Here is a 19,917-nt window from a genome sequence, read left to right on the forward strand (position 1 = left end):
GGCAAGCAGCCTGTTCGGGAGGCCGTATCGTATCGTGGATTATTTACTGCTGGCTGGTTTGGTGTGAGAGAAAAACATGGTTCCTGACTGAAAATTTACGATCGTTTACGAGCAAGCGAACAGGCTAAAGTTGGCGGCATCTTTCCTCCTCCCAATCCCAACTCCCAACTGCCTACCCAGTCCGCACGCATTTCTCGTGCGTCTGGGCCATTCAGCCAACACCAGCTTCGCCTTTGTGCGTCTGCAGGCGCTGCCTGGTCCGTTTCGGGGCCATTTCCACTCCGGGCGTGTCTATGGTTCCGGGGCTGGGGCACCGCCCGTCGGCGCACTATCGCTTTCCGGCGGCCGTGACCGCGACGCGACAGCAATTGGTGCAGTGGTTGCGCGGGATCGTGCTGGCCTGCACGCCCGGGGAAACTCGCGGGTAGTACGCCCGCATGCATGCACGGGGAACATGTGGCCACACGCGCGCAGACGCAGACGTGACCGGCCGACCTGACCTCCAGTAACCAGCGGCGTAGCTAGATTCGGCGATCGAGTCCGGCCGGCACGTGCGGAAGGCATCGATTTCAGCGGAGGAAAAGACGACGGCCGGAGAGTCAATGACGACGCTGTATGTATGCCGCGCCGGGGCGCTGCTCCGTTCGGTACTCCGGTTCACATTGGTCGCACGGGCAAATCGAAAAGCGCGCACAAAAGAGCACGTTTGAACTTTGGTTGCAGCACTGGGTTCACTGTGTTTGAGATGCGGCGTGCCCTCGAAATCACACAGGAGGCACGTGTAGGCCGTCAGCATGCTCTTTGCATTGCCGCCTCTCATTTTTTTTTAAAAAAATCCACTTTTTCCTGCTTGTCTCCGATCAATGGAGTAAAGAACACCCCAAAGCATTGCATAGTTATCTCATCTCAAATTTACTGTGCAAAACAAAATCTGCCATTGTTTTTAATTTACTAATTTCTAGTTGGTCCAATCTATTTATTAAAATTTCATAAAAAACTATTTATTAAATTAATATGCAATACTTAATACTCTATTTATCAAACAGTTTCAAGTTTAACCAAATATATAAAAACATTAATATTTATGATGTGATACATTTTCATAATAAACATATTCATAGATATAGATGCTGATACTATTTTCTGTAAACTTAATCAAATCTGTGATTTTTTTTGAAAAGCGGGATTTATTATTGTTTTTGGACAGAGGTAGTACTAGACTTATATAGATAACCATCAAACAAATTTCACTAATATTCTTTTACTAACTTTCGCAGAGATGCTTCTAATCATCAGGCTATTCTCAAAAATATTCTATTGAATTATGTGCTCGTCATGACTAAATTCCGGCTATGGAATTAGCTACATGGGTCATGTATTGATCTAGCTCCACTCATTAAACCTCACAAAAGATTGTATTGATCTTGACTAAAGTAGGTCAATGTTGGTATAGAGAATCCTGAAGAGGTTAAGGGGAAGAGTGGAGGAGAGACGATGTAAACTAGGGTTTGATAACACACAATTGAACAAGAGTGGTTGGGAGAGAGTCCCTTGTCCTCATGCCCTTTGGCACTATATATATATGCGATGGTTATTTATAAGTGGCCTCATGGTGGGGTGGGGTTTAACATGCCACTACACTGGCACTAGTTGGGTAGAGAGACTGGGCCTGGGCTCCTCAAAAGGATTGTTCCAGTCCTTCCCCTTTCTATAGCGGAAGATCCATACATCTCCTCGGAGGAGTGTTGCTTACTTGGTTTATGAAGTAAGTAATATCATAAGTGTCGATGCCATACCCCTGGGTACCCCCACTTCCATATTGCCGACTACCTACTCTAGATCAGAGACGACCCGAAGGCCCACGACGACCCTATTCAAGGAAGGATATCTCCTAATTGCGCCAAGTCTCCGACTAGGGCATGACTTCTTAGCTTGTAGGGCAAGTTGATCCCGGATATAAATAGCTAGCAATATCCTCCTGCTGTAAGGATCAACTCTCTCATAGGCATAGCTACATTGTAATCGCAATCTCGCTGAATACAAGCAATACAAGAGTAGCAACTGGACGTACGGCTTTAACTCGCTTCCCGGGGGCTCGAACCAGTATAAATCTCATCTCCATCTGTGATTGTTCTTCGCACCAAGCGGGGTTCCCCAAGAACCAAATATCTGCCGGTAAAAAACACCGACAGAGGTGCGCTAGGTAGGGGGATCTTGGGCGAAGACTGATCATGACAATCATCAACAATGTTTGGTACGCAAAACCGACGTGCTCTGACGTCATTGTAGCACTACCTGTTGTCATGGGTGATCTCACCAAGGACTCCTAGATCAAAGCTTTTCTCTGCGATGTGCCGTCGGCCATCTACTTTGGTGGATGGGTTTTTGAGCATACCTGAGATCTAAACTTCAAGCTAATCGGGGTCAAGAGTCCGGAATCCCTCAGGACCGTCAGAGAAGTCACAACTCTATCTGGGCAATCTCTCTAGATCAATCTCGAGGTTCAGCTTATGACACTCGATTATGAGGAACCTGACCAAGAGGTTGTTGAGAGCCCTCTAGTCTTTACTAAACGGGGTGCTAGTGGATCCAAATCACCGGCAGACCACATGCCTTGATGTCATCGTAAGAGGACAGATGAAGTTATGATCATTGACATAGCAAAGCCAGACTACTATGTAGAGCATCCCACCGGCAGGTGGTGGGACGATTCTTGGCCCATCAAGAAGGGAGATCCTGGCCGACCAATGACCCCGATCACCATCGGCCCTCAAGCTGAAGGCTATCTATGATGTGGGCATGGGCATGAACGTCATACCTTTGTCAGTCTATGATGACGTATTACAACTCGGGGCCTTAACTGATCTAGATATACGTGTGGTACTGCCAGATCAGACAACTTAACGAATTGAGGGGATTCTAGATGACATCTGCCTTATAGTTGGTGGCAGCTACATAACAACAGATTTTGTGATCCTGAATATCGGTCGTGGTCCAAAAGCGCCCATTATTTTGGGTCGACCTTTTTTCACACCGTAGTGGCTTCAATCTATGTAGCATCAGCCAACATGCGTTTCAATATTAATGGGAATAAGAGAAGATTCTCTTTCAACCCTCCATACCCGCGAAGACACTCATCTCGAGTTAACCTGGGCCAGTCTCGATGACGTTGATTCCATTGAGATAGTGAAAACAAAATTCTACCGGGAGGCGGTCATCAAGGGGTGGCAAGACATCTCCTGGCCAGTTAAGAAAGGAGATCCCGACCGTCATATCATCATAGTTTCAATCGGTCATCACATTTTGGAAGTTGTTTGTGATCTTGGTGCAGCGGTCAACATTATCCCTATGTCTGTCTGCGAAAATGTGTTACAATTCGCGCTGTTGCTGAAGACAAATATGCGCATCAGATTTGCAGACCGGTCAACTCACCACTTTGAGGGAATCGCTGATGATGTCGAAGTCCTAGTGTGGGACTCTCGCATGGCATCTGATTTTGCGATACTAAAACACCAGGCACGACGAAACGACACCCAGTATTTTGGGTCGACCATTCTTGCGCACGGCTAGAGCTACCATATATGCTGGGACATCTAACATCCGCTTCGACATTGCACGAAAGATCGAGGAGTTTTCCTTCAAAACTCATAGGCCTTTGAGCATGTCATGAAGGTGGAGTTCCCGCAAGAATTATGGTGCTACTCAGGCTCCAAGGGCTTCGAAGACTTCGTGGCCAGAAGAACACTGCTAATCTCTTTTGTTCACCCGGGTTGGTTGCTGTCCAGGACTCAAGTCGGGCTAGTACCCCTGTAACCACTCCATGATCAAGGGAGGTGTACACATGGACATCTGGGCAGGCTCGACGACACCCCCTTGATCTAAGGGAAAATCGCAACAGAGCACCCGATAACTGGACAACTCGATTCGGCCTCCAACGGCCCGGCGAAATCGTGACATTGGAACAGATCCGAACATTACTTGAGCTCATTGCTTTCCTTTGGGCAAATAAAGATGTATTCGCTTGGGAACTGTCTGACATGCCCGGGATGCTCGGGGAGGTAATCGAGCACAAATTGGGTCTACCAGCTGGCGCCCGAGCAGTCAGACAAAAATAAAGACGCTATACACCCAAGAAGTGAGCCGCCATATGAGATGAAATCAACCAACTTCTGAAGGCCGGTTTCATATGAGAGGTCCCCTTCCCAGAGTGGCTAGCAAACCCCGTCATGGTCAAGAAGCCAAATGGCACGTGATAGGATGTGCGTGGACTACATTGATCTTAATAAAGCATTCCCTAAGGATGAATATTCCCTTCCGAGGATAGATCAAATTGTAGATTCAATCTCTGGACGTGAATTGCTATGTTTTCTAGATGCCTATTCGGGGTATCACCAAATTAGCATGTGCATAGACGATGAGGAAAAAACTGCATTTGTAACTCATTTTGGCGTTTATTGTTATATTAAGATGCCTTTTGGCCTTAAGAATGCTAGTTCTACGTATCAAAAATATGTTCATATTGTTCTTGAGGGCCAAATCGGCCGCAATGTGGAAGCATAAATTGTTAGCATTGTTGTTAAAAGCAAATTCAAAGGCGATTTGATTGCCGATCTAGAAGAAATTTTTAATAACTTACGTAAGAACAAGATGATGCTAAACCTCGACAAATGTTCTTTTGGCATTTCCTCGGGTAAGCTACTCAGGTACTTAGTGTCTCATTAGGGCATCGAAGCTAACCCAAAGAAGATCAAGGTTATCGATGACATGCAGTCTCCATGCAACAAGAAAGAAGTCCAAAAGCTAGCTGGCATGATGGCAGCACTAAGTCGATTCGTATCCAAGTCAGGCGAATGAGGTATGCCGTTTTATAAATTATTAAAGAAGCATGATGGTTTTCTTTGAAGTGAACAGGCCGAAGAAGCGTTCCAGGTGTTCAAGCAATACTTGAAACAATTACCTATACTTGTTCCTCCCAAAGATGGCGAAACCATGCTCCTTTATGTAGCAGCAACTCCTACAGTTGTCAGCGTGGTCATGGTGGTCGAGCGCCAGGCAGAGAAGTCAACAAAAGAACACCCCGTGTATTTTGTGAGCGAAGTACTACACGATGCCCGATCCAGGTACCCAAACATTCAAAAATTAATCTATGCCTTATTGATGTCTTCTCGCAAGCTTAAGCATTATTTCTTAAGTCACAAGATCAAAGTGGTTTCTTGATACCCACTCGGTACCATTGTTGATATTGAGATGACGTTGGTAAAATCGCTCAATGGTTAATCGAGTTAGGACAATACAATATAGAGTTTGTGCCTAGAACTGCGATCAAATGGCAGGCTCTAGTTGATTTTGTTGCAGAATGGACAAATCCCGAACTCGAGGAGGCGACTCAAAACCCCGAGCACTTGTGGATGTTCTATGATGGAGCAAAATGCAAGAATGGTGCAGGGGCTGGTGTCATCTTAATCTCTCTGGAAGGAAATGCCATGAGGTACACAATTCAAATTGATTTTACTGATCCAACTCCAACTAACAATATTGCCGAGTATGAGGGCCTATTAACTGGTTTACAAATTGCCATATCCTTGGGTGTTAAACGACTACTTGTGAAAGGGGATTCAGAAGTAGTCGCTAAACATACCAACAAGGATTACCGAGCAATAAACGAGAACATGGCCGCATATTTATTGGCATACAGGCGATTGGAATCTAAATTTGACAGACTCGAGGTCCAATACATCCTGAGAAAACTAAACTTGGATGCTGACAAGCTCGCCAGCTGGGCAACTGAATGACAGCACCTACCAGGAGACATCCTAGTCGAAGTGCTAACAAAACCCTTTTATCCCAATGTCAAAGTTGGGTTCAAACCCCACGCTTGATCCGTCGAGCGACGAGGCAATACTCAACAAATTCCTTGGGAAGTCTATGCTGGACGATACGGCTCGTGCTGCCGCTCTAGTTGGAAATGGGGAGAACTGGATGGATCCAATCTGGACGTCCCTCACAAACTAGGCTACTCTGGTCAATTATACGAATATAGAACGAACCAGCCATAAAGCCATAGGCTATCAAATGGTAGATGGTACCCTCTGTAAGCGAGGGCGAAATGGGGTTCTTCTCAAGTGTATCACCCAGACTGAGGGCATTAGTTTGCTCCACGACATCCATGGAGGAATCTATAGGTCCTATGCCTCTCACAAAATGCTGGTCGGAAAAGACTTTTGATAAGAGTTTTACTAGCCTACAGTGCTCGAAGACGCCACTGAGTTGGTTAGAACATGTGAAGCTTGTTAGTTTTTCAAATGGTAGATTCACTAGCCTGCTCAAGCGTTAAACACGATCCCTTTGTCTTGGCCATTCGCCACGTGGGGCATCGACATCCTGGATTCTTTTCCAAGAGCCCAGGGTGGTTATAGATTTCTGATTGTAGCGATCGATACTTTCACCAAATGGGTTGAAGCCAAGCCAGTAGGTTGGATAACCAAAGAGAATACAGTCAAATTTTTGTGGAGCATTGTACTACGTTTTGGCGTACCACACCGAATACTCTCAGATAATGGTACATAATTTACCAGCAAAAAAATGAGAATTTTTGTGAAAGGCATGCCATTAAGCATTATCGGTCCTCAGTCTATCACCCGATGACCAACGATCAAGTAGAGCGTGCTAACGACATAATTTTGCAAGGGATCAAGACATGTATTTTTGATAGGCTTAGCACCTACGATAAAAAATGGATCAAAGAACTCCCCACAGTTTTATGGGCAGTGCGCACTATAGCTAACCGGGCCACGGGTGAAACATCATTTTTCCTTGTGTATGGGGCTGAAGCTGTCCTTCCCCCTGAAGTCTGACTAAACTCGCCCTGAGTAGCGATGTTTTCTAAAGAAAAGCAACCTAATTGTCGGTACACTGACCTTGAACTCCTCAAAGAAAAGCATGACATAGCCGCATTCCGAGTAGAAAAATATCAGCAAACACTTCAGAAAATATCATAGCCAGCATGTATGTGGCCGGGCGCTTAGCATCGACGATCTGGTACTCAAACAAGACCAACGCATAAAGGATAAAACTAAATTAACACCTCCTTGGTAGGGTCCATATATTGTAGTTGATATAGCCCGACCAGGCGCATACCGACTAGCAGAGATAGACGGGGATATGCTCCCGAATACATGGAACATGGATCGGCTACAATGCTTTTATGCATAATAAATCATGTTCCTGGTGTTTTGTTTCTCAGCATACTACCCGGATAACTACATTATTTCTATATCTCTGTTGGTAGTTGTTTTGCCGAGCATATATGCTCGGGGACTGTTCAATTCCAATATTTTCTTCGGCTAGTCTTTTACTCTTTATTCGGATAAGTTACTCATATCCAAATAAAGAGTCGGGGGCTATCATACTACTATTCACTAGTATGTAAAAAATTCTCACTCAAGCTAAACTTAATTTAGCAAGCAGCATCGGCATACAACACGCAAACCGCTCGAGTTTGGCTGCTATAAGTCTAACTGTTTGCAAGATGACGGTCCAAATGGCAAAAGTAAGAAGAATTATGTAGGACTAGCAAAATAAACAAAATAGTGCATTATAATACATCTCACAGTGTTGCAGGAATAGGTAAATATTTTCATTCCTCTCCTTCCTCATCACTAACCGAGAGGTTCATCTTCTCTACAAATGGCTGAAGCGCTGCATGGCTCTCGTCAAAAAGCTTTCTGACCATACGTCCATTACAATTATAACCATGAGAAATCAGGCCTACATCAAGACCAGGCAAGTAGCTCTTGAGGATCCTGATGGCATGCCCAGCCGAAGTGAGAGCTCCCTCTACCAGTTTTGCTTCAACATCTATACAATGCTACTCGAAGACCTCAAGCTTGCGCCGCAGTTCTTTGATCTCCTGCTCTAGAGTCGCCTTCTCACCTTCCAGGCGCCCGGTGTAGGCGACATGATCTACAAACATTGCAAGGTTTGAGACAAACACCACAACAAAGGTAAATGTTTATATAAGCAAGTCATTTACATACCCTCATTTGCATCTCAAAGAGTCTTCACCTCTTCCTCCAGTTGAGACACCACTGCCTTGTAATGCTTGGCCCTGTCACTAGCTCCCTTCCACGAGCTTTGACAGGCCTTCAAACTCTCGATAAGTGGGCTCATCTGGGAAGGGTCATCTTCGGGAATCATCTCCTCGCTCCCTAGAACCTTAACCTAGGTCAACAACTCTAGGTTAGGCCTATCTGGGGTCGGGGCTACATCATAATCGTCACCTCTAGCTGACAAGCTTGGGGCTTCTTCTAACCTAGAAACATTGCCAGAAGACACATATGTCAAGAGGATACTTGGGACAAGCATATAACCACATAATTCAGTTCACTCATGGCTTAAAGGGGACAGAGCACTTAAGCTTCGGTGCCCGCCTAGTCGTCAGGTTGCTGGTTGTCGGGGTTGCTGCTTCCTGCTGAAGACAAACCTCCCGTGTGCGTTTGATACATTCTAGATAAGAGAATGACTCGAATAGCCTACCAAAGACGATCATAGTGGATACCTAGTCATGTCTACGAGGTGGGTCTCTAATCGAGCGCTCCTCGCTAGCACCAGCTTGAGTCGCACAGCCTTCGTGCCCTCTCTAGGCGGAGGGCTCTTGGATTATCTCCTAGCTCTTTTGCTTTCGGGGAGGGTGACATGATCGGGTTCCCCCTACGATTGGAGCTTCCTCTTCTCCACTTGAGGGGCCGATTGGGTGGCTGGTGCTCTCTTGGGCTTCGTGGGCCCTCGGGCTGCATCTCCCATCTTCTTCTTTGCCAGAGTTGTCCGTGGCTTGGGCATAGGGGTCTTCTTGGGAGGAGCCTGCTCCTGTAGCTACTTTGCCCCGACTAGCATCTGCTGTTGGGTACATTTTGCCCCAATCTCTGCCATCTCATGTGCCAGCTTGTCCATGGCACTAGCAGGCTTAGAGGCTAGGGCTTGGGGAGCTTCCACGACATCCCCTTCATCATGGCTCAAGGCAACACTCCCCGAGACGATGCCAATTCTGGGGGCCACCTAACAGATACAAGAAATAAAATTAACCTGACTGTTTAAGGAAGACGGCCTAGAGAAGTTTAAGCTAGTCACCATGGGGGGAGGATTTTTAGCACAATATGGCTAGGAGACACCCTCCCAGTCCGCTCGGTCCATGCCAAGGATGTACTTCACCCAACGAGAGATCTCCTCCTCTAACACTTCTGAAAATGCGAGTCAAGGTTAAAATTAAGCACTAAAGGATTAAGGCTTCTGAGTAGAGAGCAAGATTGGGCTGAGGTATCTAACCTTCTCTTGACTCTCTATTCGGGTGCATAACCCCCAAGTAGGTGCAGGCCAAATCCCTGCGCTTCAAGGGAATAATCCTCCACCGAGCGAAGGTCTCGACTATGTGTGCAACAGTCAATCTGGCCTCCCGGAGAGCCTGGACACGCTCGATGTGGCCCCTCATCTTTTCAATCATGATGGGGGGTGAGTACCAAGCCTCGTTGGTTACAGGCATCCTGTAATCAGCCTTGATAACATTCTTCTATCAAAGATCAATGTAAAACCACTTCTCTGCAAAGCCCTTCCAGGAGGACTTAATCGGGAACACAATGTACTCTCCTTTCTTCCTAAGAGAGAAGCTAGCCGACCCCATGAACAAGTTGGCACCATGATACATGCCCGAGTAGAAGTGGCACCATAGGGCGAGATAAGCTCGATTCCAAGCCACGCATCACACAGAATGGTAAAGACACTCAACATAGCAATAGTGTTTGGTAGCATCTGAGCAATCTCGATCCAATAGTGCCTACAAACTCGCTCCAAGCACTTGGATGGTGGCACTCCAAATCTGCACTCGTAATGCGCAGTAAAGGTGGTGATTTGGAAGGTGTTCGGGGTCAGATGTTTCTCACCTTGGGTGGCAGTCCACACGTACCCTTCTAGAAGCACACCGCGCATCGTCAGCGTCTCCAAATTTGTCTCTGATGTTGTCAAAGGGACCTAGTATTCGTTTAGTTGATCGATAACCACTATCTCCACTAGCTCCGCTAGGTCCTCGGGCTCCTCCTTTGGTTGAACTAAGGGCCAGGGCTCCGTTGCGGTAGCCTCTTCCTGGTGAGCAGTGGCATCGTGTCTGGTGAGTTCGGAGCTTGAGGCCATGGCGGTGGTGAAAGTGGGGATTTGGGGGCAAAGGAAAGTGCGAAAAGGCACAGTGTAGAGTTTGGAAATGCTAAGCAATAGAATAGGCGCAATGGTTGCCACCGAAGCAAGGCGAGGGGTTAAATGACCGCTTGGCATGCACAATCCCCCAAAAAATCACTTGGCAGCCGTAATGTGCGTAGCCCAGCTGCCAAGTGTGAATAATTTGTATTCTCAGAATAAAATTAGCAATTTGGAGCCCTGTGAATAATTTGCACTTAAGATATTTTGTACCTGAATTATGAGTAAAGCTCCAACCTAACTAGAGTAGCCCGGCTAGTCTGTAGCACAGGGCTGTGAGTAAACTCAGTGATTAGGATGACACTGCTAAAGTTATCCTAACTTTGGACTATGTCCATGTGTAAAGTACGTCGCGACTCTACTCGCGGTGATTCGAGCGCGGAACAGTTTGAAAAACATGGATAAACACAAAATAACATTTCATATTGGGGACTAGATATTTGATTGATAATTCACTAAGATGGATTTACAAGTGGATAAACTAGAACCCTAATCTAAGGCGAACGGAGCAGGTACCACCTCTGATTTTCACCAAGCTCCTTAGAGCGCTTGCTGATGAGATGCGAGGGATGGCGACCCACTACCCGCGAGCTCGTCCTTCACCTCCTCGGCCTCTTCCTCATCATCACTGCTGAGGATCACAATGCCACCATCCCCTGGGATGCCAATGGCCTCGCGATTCAGCTCGATGAAGAGCTTCCTCACATTCTCCTCGTCACGGCTCGTGTCTGGCTGGCCAGCGGTGCAAGAGGAGGAGGGGCCGAGGACGTCGAGGGTGGTGGAGGCGGTGGAGATGACCGGGGTAGCAGGAGCAGTGCCCATCGATAGGGTTGGGCCTTTTGGCTCGTCCTCGTCGAAGAGCTCGATCGCCACCTCCGGTGCTGACGACGCCATCTAGGTTGAGAGCCCAACTAGAGGTCCTAGCACGATGACTTCATCGACCCTAGCTTCCCCTCCTAGGACCCCTGGGCTGGAGCCACCGACGTCATCGCCAGCGGCCATGCCGCCGTTGAGGCTGGGGCTCCGGAGGACGTCGAGGACGGAGACGTGGGCACAAACGGTGGTGGCGATGGCATACTACTCGACGACGATGCCATGGCCGATTGGCCAGGTGACTACGTGAGCAGCAGATGCGGCACTTTGTGGGGACGTTTACAGAACAGTTTTCTTCCTCATCTTTGCTATGAAATTTGGGAATGGAGGTTGCACATTCATCATGAGTAGGCCTGATTAAATGGGACCAAGCCACCTTTCTAGGAATCTCAACCACCATCTCCATTAAAAAAAGGAATTAAATCTCCACCACACGCACTCTTGGGAAACCGAGCCGACGCAGCGCTTCGACTAATTGACGACTATGCACCTCTGGCTTACGTGTGAAATGGGATTGACAAGACAAGATGACCCTAGGATGGCACTGGATCAAGCTCATCTCCCAATAGCACACCTTTATCGGCCTACGTGATATCAGGATTGAAGTCGCTATTGGTAACTCGGGCTACCTCTTGGTACCCAGACTACAAACCACCCAACTAAGACAATCTCGATTACTCGCAGACGACCAAGTTGTGTTTTATAGACAAGCTTAGGGGCTTATGTCGATGCCATACCTCTGGGTACCTCGACTTCCATATTGCCAACTACCTACTTCGGATAAGAGACGACCCAAAGGCCCACGACGACCCTATTCAAGGAATGATATCTCCGAATTGCGCCAAGTCTCCGACTGGGGCACAACTTCTTAGCTTGTAGGGCAAGTTGATCCTGGATATAAATAGCTAGCAATATCCCCTATTGTAAGGATCGACTCTCTCATAGGCATAGCTACATTGTAATCGCAATCTCGATGAATACAAGCAATACAAGAGTAGCAACTGGATGTACGGCTTTTACTTGCTTCCCAGAGGCCCGAACCATTATAAATCACATTCTTCATCTATGATTGTTCTTCGTACCAAGCGGGGTTCCCCAAGAACCAAATATCTGTTGGTAAAAAACATCGACAATAAGATTGCACCGAATATTGATCTAATATAGATTCCCATAGGACTAGAAAATCTTAAGCTTGTTTTTAGGTCATTATTTCATCTAACGGGTCATATGTAACGTCAACTCATAAACAAGACCTAGGAACCTTTGTGGTGTCCCTTAGAGAGGTATAAAAATTTCATAAGGTATTCCAAGCTTGTTCTACATCTCTTATCGACAATGATATCACATCACTAGATTAAGTTGACCGTAACCTAGGTCGGATGATGCGCTATAGGGAAAGATGGGTCAAGTACTTGTGAGCATGCTGGTTATTATTGTGGATGCTCACAAGATGTGTATGAATGAAGGGAAAGAGCATCCGAAAACACTTAGGTTCCTAGTGTGGAAGCACTAAAGGATAGAATGCTAAATGCTCTTCATACTCGAACGTATCCATGAATTAGGAGGAATATTAACTAAAGAAGCTTGTGGTTGCTGGTGTCAAAACTATACAACATGTTATTGACAAAGTATGTTTTATTACCCACTCCAACTTGAGACAAGTCTATTGAGCAATAGTTTAAGCTATCAAAAAGTGACCCAACCACCTTTTGTCCAATCGATCATACAACTATGAAGAATTTCATTAAACACAAATCGACTGCCCATTTTAGGATCAAGTGTTATGAGATATTGGGTACATAATACAAGAAAGCTGCGCTCCGTGTAGATTCTATAACTTCTGATGGGTGGCTAGTATCTTTGCACAATAATGGAAGTGGGATTATCATCTCAAGTCCAACAAATGCTACTAAAGTTGGTTTGGTGAATACTTCTCCAAAGACTTTTGGTGTATGGTGAAGTTATCGAACTTATCCTACAGATTACTTTGTACTAAAAGTCCACGGACAATGATCGGTATCACATATGAACTCCTTTTGGTGTTTATGAGAGAGTGAGACTTTTGGCATGGATACTGCATAGAGTTTATTAAAGGCACCAAATCAACCTAGCTAGCTATATAATCCTATTACTCCAAAGCACACTAGCCTTTAAACAAGTGAGATTCTTCTTGGTTTAACAAGACGATTGGAATTAGGATTTGAAGGTCAGAACCTATCGATTGTAGGGCATCCAACTAAACATATATTCCAAGAGAGGCAATTCTACATATATTCATATAGGAACATTCTTCTTGGGACATAGATATATGTATATATAAGTGGGTGATGATAGTTTTTTTGTTTAAAGTTTTTTAGAAGAAAATAAAAAAACAATTTTCTAGTTATGACCCTAATGAATAAGGCAAATTTGCTATAGGACACTGAAAGTGACATCTCTTTGCTAGCGGACATGCAAAATGGAGCAGTTTACTGGTAGTCACCAACATTATTATCAAATTTGCTCCTGGACATCACGCCCAATAAAATATTCATTTCTTACTTAGGAGGAGAGAGAACAGCGATGAAATGTCCTTTTTGCCCCTAGCTCTTTCTTCTTCCCCATCTCGTTCTCTGCTTAGGCCAAGCCCCACCATGGCCGCGAGCTCAGAGCTTGCCAATGCCCGGCCATGGAGGAGGTGAGCTCGGCCATGTATGAGGCAGCCATGAGGAGGGGAGCTTGGCCATTGAGGACGCGGCCATGGAGGAGGCGAGCTCGGCCATGGAGGAGGTGGCTAGCGGACCCGAGCCGGGGCATGCGTGCGGGCTAGGCACATGCGGGGAGGGCCAAAAATGGCCGGTGGGATGGGTATATAATGATTGCTATTGGACTTAGAGTCTGGACGCTAAACTTCAGTAGCCAGAGATAACAACACAGCAGGCCTCACAAAGAAAGCCATAATTATTACTTCGAACTTGAATTTTGATGATCTTGGAACTTTGCGAAAAGCTTATTCCAAGGGATATCCAACCCAACCAAGAACAAGCACCAATATTAGAAAGTGCAAGTGTTGTGCAATTGTTTATCTTATGTTAGCACTCAAGGTTTGGTTAATTAGTTTGAGCACTTGAGACTTGTCTAACTATTTGTGTTGCATCCCCTTGATAGTAAGGTATACCTATATTCAAGATCAAAATGATAAAACTATTTTAGCCACTTGAGTCTTCAATGTCCTCATATGCCATATCTTCTCAATATCTTTTCAATAGAGGTTGCAACCATCTTTGTCTCAATCCTTTGAGTAATTCAACCTTGAGCTTATGACTTGAACCATTTCAACACATGTGAGTTCCATTCATAGCTTCAAATTCCACTTATGATTCAACAATGATTTGATCCTCCACACAATATGACTCATCATAACTTGATTAGTACCTCAACTCAATGCAAGTACTCTCTTCTTCACTACAGTCATGGTCCATCGGTGCCAAGCCCTCACTTGCGCTTCACCTTTGCTCAGTCCTTCGAAGCCCCTTTCCTTGCTATCTTCACCCTATCAAGCTATCCTCAAGTCACATCATATCTTGAACCGACATTAAGCATTCATTTCAAGTCCAATAGCAATCATTATCCATATCTAAGTCATACTCCAATTATTGTCCATAAACCTTCCATGACTTGCCTCATCTTCTTTTGATCACGTATCTTGATCAACATCAATATATATAGTCAAGCCAATTCATGATTCCTTGTATCCTCTACATTTTGGCTTGACACACTTCACTATCAATATACTTGACTTCCTTGGATTGCTATTTCTTCATAATGCCATTGTTGTCCATGTTCACTCTTCATACTTTAAGTTTGATCAATATCCATCCATGATTGATCTATTCTTGTTCATACAAAGCAGGCCACCTATATGAGACCAATCCATATTCGTCAACTTATGTCTCATTTGCCATTTGCGAAATATACTTGCTCTCACATGAATCCATGATCTCCTAGATAAGAGAAGCCATTTCATCAACTCTAATTGCATTGTTGTCTTTTGCTTGAACTAGGTTGTTTCTATAATCTTCCAATACGACAATACACAGTTTTGGCCTTTATTTGAACATTATGTGGAATACCATCAAGTTTGCCTTCTTGTTGAGATAACCAATCTTCACGTGTATGAAATATACTCAATTTTGTATTCAACACTTAGCAAATTTGTTAGACCTTTAATTGTGTTATCATTTAATCACCAAAACCCACTAAGGGGCTAGATGCACTTTTAATGTTTAGTTGATGACATTTTCATTTGAAATCATTTATATTCCTAAAATTCTATGTGAAGTTCTTATATTTTGATTTTTAATTATTCGAATTGTCCAAACGACCTCAGATAGAAAAATGACCAGAAGCAAAGTTGTAGACATCGACGAGATCTACAACTTTGTAGCTGACAACTTTTTTTGTTAGAAATTATTTATGATCTCAAATTTCTATTTGAAGTTCTATCATTTTGAAATTCAAATTTTACAAACAACCTCGGATGAAAAAATAACCAAAATCAAAGTTGTAGATCTTGATGAGAACTATAACTTTTTAATTGATGACCTTTTTTATTTAAAATCATTTGTGGTCCTTAAATTATGTTTGAAGTTCTCACAATTTAAAACTCAATTTTCAAATGACCTTGAATTGTGAAACAACCAAAACCGAAGTTGTAATACTCGATGGTACCTAAAACTTTCTATCTGAAACATTTTTCATTTGAATTCATTTAGGCTCTTAAATATTTTATTTCAAAATCTAGAAAATGAACACGAGGGGAATTGATATGCCCTTATGACACAAGTGACTTTTGCCATGGAGTGATTAGAGGAGCTACACATTAGGCTATAGGTTTTTGGTCCGAATCCCAGCGCCACGTTCATCTCTGGTAAGGGCTTGTATAGATACACTCGTAACCCCCAATCCATGTGTGCTAGAGTGGATTGAGAAACAAAATCAATTATTTTTCACTCCAATTCATGTGGATTGAGTGGATATGATCATATGAGTGTAGTCGAACAAAGCCTAAGGATGGGGATGGAGCTCCAACGGGTATCCTCATGTCTCCTCTAGTTCAAATGAGGAAACTTATTACACAATTCGTCTCCCCATTTTTTTCATACATAGTTCATTTTTAGTTTTTTTTCAAAGAAACTAATTGCACAATTGCTCTCCCATTTCTGTATATACATAGTCGATTAAGTTCTTTTTTTCCGAATAATAAGAGCAACTGCGTCGAGGAGTCGAGGATTTAAAGGTTGAATCTGGATAGGTAGATTTAAAAAAACCAACGAGGTAGATTCACACATAGTTTTTAAGTCGATGGCATAGACACACACGAATCGCGTAGCTCCCCTGTTTGATTTATTGTCAATCTCGGTACATAGATGAACAACTAACCCCACGTCGATGGTCGATCCACACAGCAAATTTTTGACATGGCGTTCCACGCGGTACGTGCACAGCCTAGGCTAGCTGCAAGCTGGACCTAGAGCAGATCAGCCATCAGCCTGAACTCCTCGATGGTGATGGCGCCGTCGCCGTCGCTGTCCAGGCACTCAACAATAGCCGCGCAGTCCTCGGGGCTGGCGTTGCCCAGGGCGCCGAGCACCCTGGCGAGCTCGTCCGCGCCGACGAGCGCGGCCCCGGCGGCCTCGAGCTGGGGCAGCGCCGACTGCAGCATCGCCCCGAGCGCGCCCAGCCCGAGCTCCCCGGCGTTCATCACGTCCAGGAGCTCCTCGACGCTGAGCCGGCCGTCGCGGTCGGCGTCGGCGCGCGCCAGCATGTCGCGCGCCTCGGCCTCGGTCTTGTCCAGGCCCAGCGACGCCAGCAGGCCCCGCAGCTCCGGCGCCGTCACGAGCCCGTCGCTGTCGGAGTCGAACGCCTGGAACGCCTCCACCAGGCTGCTGATGTAGCTCAGCGCCTCGAAGTCCGCCGCCAGTGGCCGCCCCGGTGCCGCCGCCGCCATTGCTGCGCGCTTAGCTTGACTTGCGGGGGGTGATGAGCTGGTTGTCGTCGGTCTGTGGATGAGCCCTGCTCGATGGCTATGGTTGGCAAGCAAGCACACTGCGGGCTTTAAAAGAGTTGGAGCCAGCGTTCGATCCATGGCCATTGAGAAGGTCTCGATAAGGTTTGGAACGGAGAACCAGAATCTTTGGCCGCTTTGTGTCGACATGGAATGGAACATTGTTGTTATCATTGAGCATCGTGTTCCCGCGCCGCGATGCGATAGAGATATAGTCAGATAGGAGAAGCCGGCTGGATGGATTCTGTCGTGCGAGATGGCGCGCGCGGTGGATGGACAGACGATGGGTACTGGGCCAAACTGGGCTTCGTTGTTTGTTTTTCCGTAGCAAATTCCTCATCTGAAACCTTTTCTTCGTTATTTGTTGCACTTAAATTGAACTTTTCTAGGCGTGAAGTGTGACATGCGTATTTTATTATATTTTATTACTCTAGGTTTATTGAAGACAAGAAATAATGTCTTAAAAAATACACTAAGGAATGCGTACATCTAATTATACATAAAATATATAAAGTATCAAACCAGTGATTTTACACTTCTACTTTGTAGATCTGAACAATATAAGTTTACAAAAAATTACATTGCTACATTTTGATATTTCTATAATTTATTATGTAATTTTTTCAGCCGATATGATCATTTTTCAGAAAAAAAACTAAAAGGCACTTTTGCATTGTGACACCAATCTATTTTCAAATTACTGCAACCCCTCTCCCACGTTCTTTCTGTCTTGCACTTTCTCATCTAGAACCCACTCCACCTTCCTCTTCACGAACACAAACAGAGCACGGCGCCCAAGGGTGTCCATCGATTTGGCCGGGCATAGCCTCACCGGCGGTAGGTAGCGGCATAGCGAGCATCCCTAGCATCTCGCACACCCGGGGGTTCCAGGAGGTTTGCTGGAGACGTCACGTGGCCGGCCGGCCATGTGCGGCGGAGCCGCACAGCGCGGCGACGGAGCAGTAAGCGTTCACGGCGGCGCGCACGGTTTTCCGTCGAACTGTGGCTCTGTGGGAAGGGGAAAAGGGTTGGAGAGCAGCAGGAGGTTACCTTAGTGGGGGTGCTTGCGTCAGTACAGCAGGAATATTGCCGAGCCGAGCTGCTCTCGTGAAAGCGCGTGACGGCGGCCATGCCTAGCGGCGGCGCACGTAGCATTGGCAGCGTCCAGCAGTTCCCATGGTGGTAAAACACTTCCCACAAGTCGACGGCAGCGCGCGCAGAGTCGCCGAGCTAGAGTCGGTGTCGGATTGCTCCAATTCGATGTGCTCGCGGAAACGCGTCATGCTCACTCTTGAATGCAGAGGAACTTGAGTCGGATTCGATCGGCGCGTTCTATATAGCAAGACGCACCAATTTCCCAATTCCATCCGCATCTGCTCGTCCACTGCTCGCATCCGCCGGTTTGCTCGCATCTGCCGACCCTACCCACCGGCTTGCCCGCATCCGCCCGCCGACGATACACGCCGGCTTGCTCGCATCCGCCGCCACCATGGCCAACGAAGAGAGCGGAATACCCCTGCGAAGGTGGAGGCCATTCTATGGCGCTTTCGGCGCTATCGACGACGCGATCGAGAAGGCAGGCGGCCACCCGCGCGCCGCGTTCCGGGACGTGAGGATCCGGATCCTCCAGCTGCTCCGCGGCGCCACGGACGACGGCGTGGCCGAGCAGCTCTGCGGCGCGCTGGACGAGGCCATGGCGGAAGCGCTGGAGACTCTGCGGGTGGCGCCCGTCCCGCACAGCGCGCTGTCGTCCACCGACCTCACAAGGGCCATTGACGCCCTCGGGAACCATGGCTCGCCCCGGATCCGCAGGCTCGTAGGCGACGTCGTGCGCGGGTGGAGGCCGGCCAACGTCGCCACAACTACAGCAGTCAAGGAGGAGCTCGACAAGCTCCCTGCTGATGATCGGATCCCACACCAGGGCATCTCTGCAGTGATCGCTGATGGCAACGCGCGAGAACACAAGGAGAAGTTGCACGTAAAGCCTGCTAAGATGCTTCCCGCCGCCGAGGTACACAAGAAGAAGCTGCACATCCCGCCGGCGAAGATGTTTCCTACCGTCCCTGTCGCCGAGGCATACAAGAAGGTGTATGTTCCAGCAGCGAAGATGACACCGAACATGAGTGAGACCAAGAAGCCCGCAGTCGACGAGAGCAAGAAGATGGAGGATACAAAACGCAAGTTGCGTGAGGGTTACGAAGAAGCCAAGAAGATCAAGCGTCAACACACCATTCAGAAGATCAACGGCAAGGAGGCAGCAAAGATGGTTGAGCAAAAGCAACGGAAGATGCATCCCGTCGTACGAGGGGGAGGCCTAGCAGCCTGTAGGATCTCCTCAGGCATCAGGCGTTCGTTGCTTCCCTCTTTTCAGACGATTTAGGGTCCGGTCTAGTTCTTTGTCTTTGATGACTATTATTAGGGTATTAATGTCAGCTATATCTCTGTATGTATAATGAGTTGTGATCATCCGCACTGAAAAAAGAGTAATTTTTGTCCTGCAGCATGTTCTAAGCAGAATTGTTTGTCATGTTTGCTTCAAATGTGCTCCAATGTGTATCATTCAATACATATTTCATAATGTTTTTTTTTTTTGCGACTGACATATTTCATAATAGTGCGACATAATTTGTAAGTAGAAATTTGGTGTCAAGTGCATCGTTCCTATTCCTGATACGGGTAGAGAATGGGCAACTTCATGTGACTATTTGCTTGTTGGCCAGATAGGTTGTAGAATGTGTATGTCTGTATCACGCATATGA

The 19,917-nt window shown here is 46.3% G+C and overlaps 2 protein-coding genes across 2 annotated transcripts; one reads left to right on the top strand and one right to left on the bottom strand.

Moving 5' to 3' along the window:
- Positions 1–16,463: 16,463 nt before the first annotated feature.
- Positions 16,464–17,190, bottom strand: LOC136528683 (probable calcium-binding protein CML29). The gene has a single exon (XM_066521648.1). It carries the CDS (start codon positions 17,099–17,101, stop codon positions 16,622–16,624), a length of 480 nt encoding a protein of 159 aa, XP_066377745.1. The 5' UTR covers positions 17,102–17,190; the 3' UTR covers positions 16,464–16,621.
- A 1,322-nt stretch (positions 17,191–18,512) lies between these two features.
- LOC136529866 (uncharacterized) lies at positions 18,513–19,616 on the top strand. The gene has a single exon (XM_066522921.1). The coding sequence runs from the start codon at positions 18,648–18,650 to the stop codon at positions 19,536–19,538; it is 891 nt and encodes a 296-aa protein (XP_066379018.1). The 5' UTR covers positions 18,513–18,647; the 3' UTR covers positions 19,539–19,616.
- The last annotated feature ends 301 nt before the right edge of the window (positions 19,617–19,917 follow it).

Source organism: Miscanthus floridulus, chromosome 19 (assembly GCF_019320115.1).
Source record: "Miscanthus floridulus cultivar M001 chromosome 19, ASM1932011v1, whole genome shotgun sequence".
In the NCBI taxonomy this organism is placed as follows: Eukaryota; Viridiplantae; Streptophyta; class Magnoliopsida; order Poales; family Poaceae; genus Miscanthus; species Miscanthus floridulus.

Coding starts and splice junctions, on each gene's coding strand:
- LOC136528683 (XM_066521648.1), bottom strand. CDS start 17,101: ATGGCGGCGGCGGCACCGGGGCGGCCACTGGCGGCGGACTTCGAGGCG.
- LOC136529866 (XM_066522921.1), top strand. CDS start 18,648: ATGGCCAACGAAGAGAGCGGAATACCCCTGCGAAGGTGGAGGCCATTC.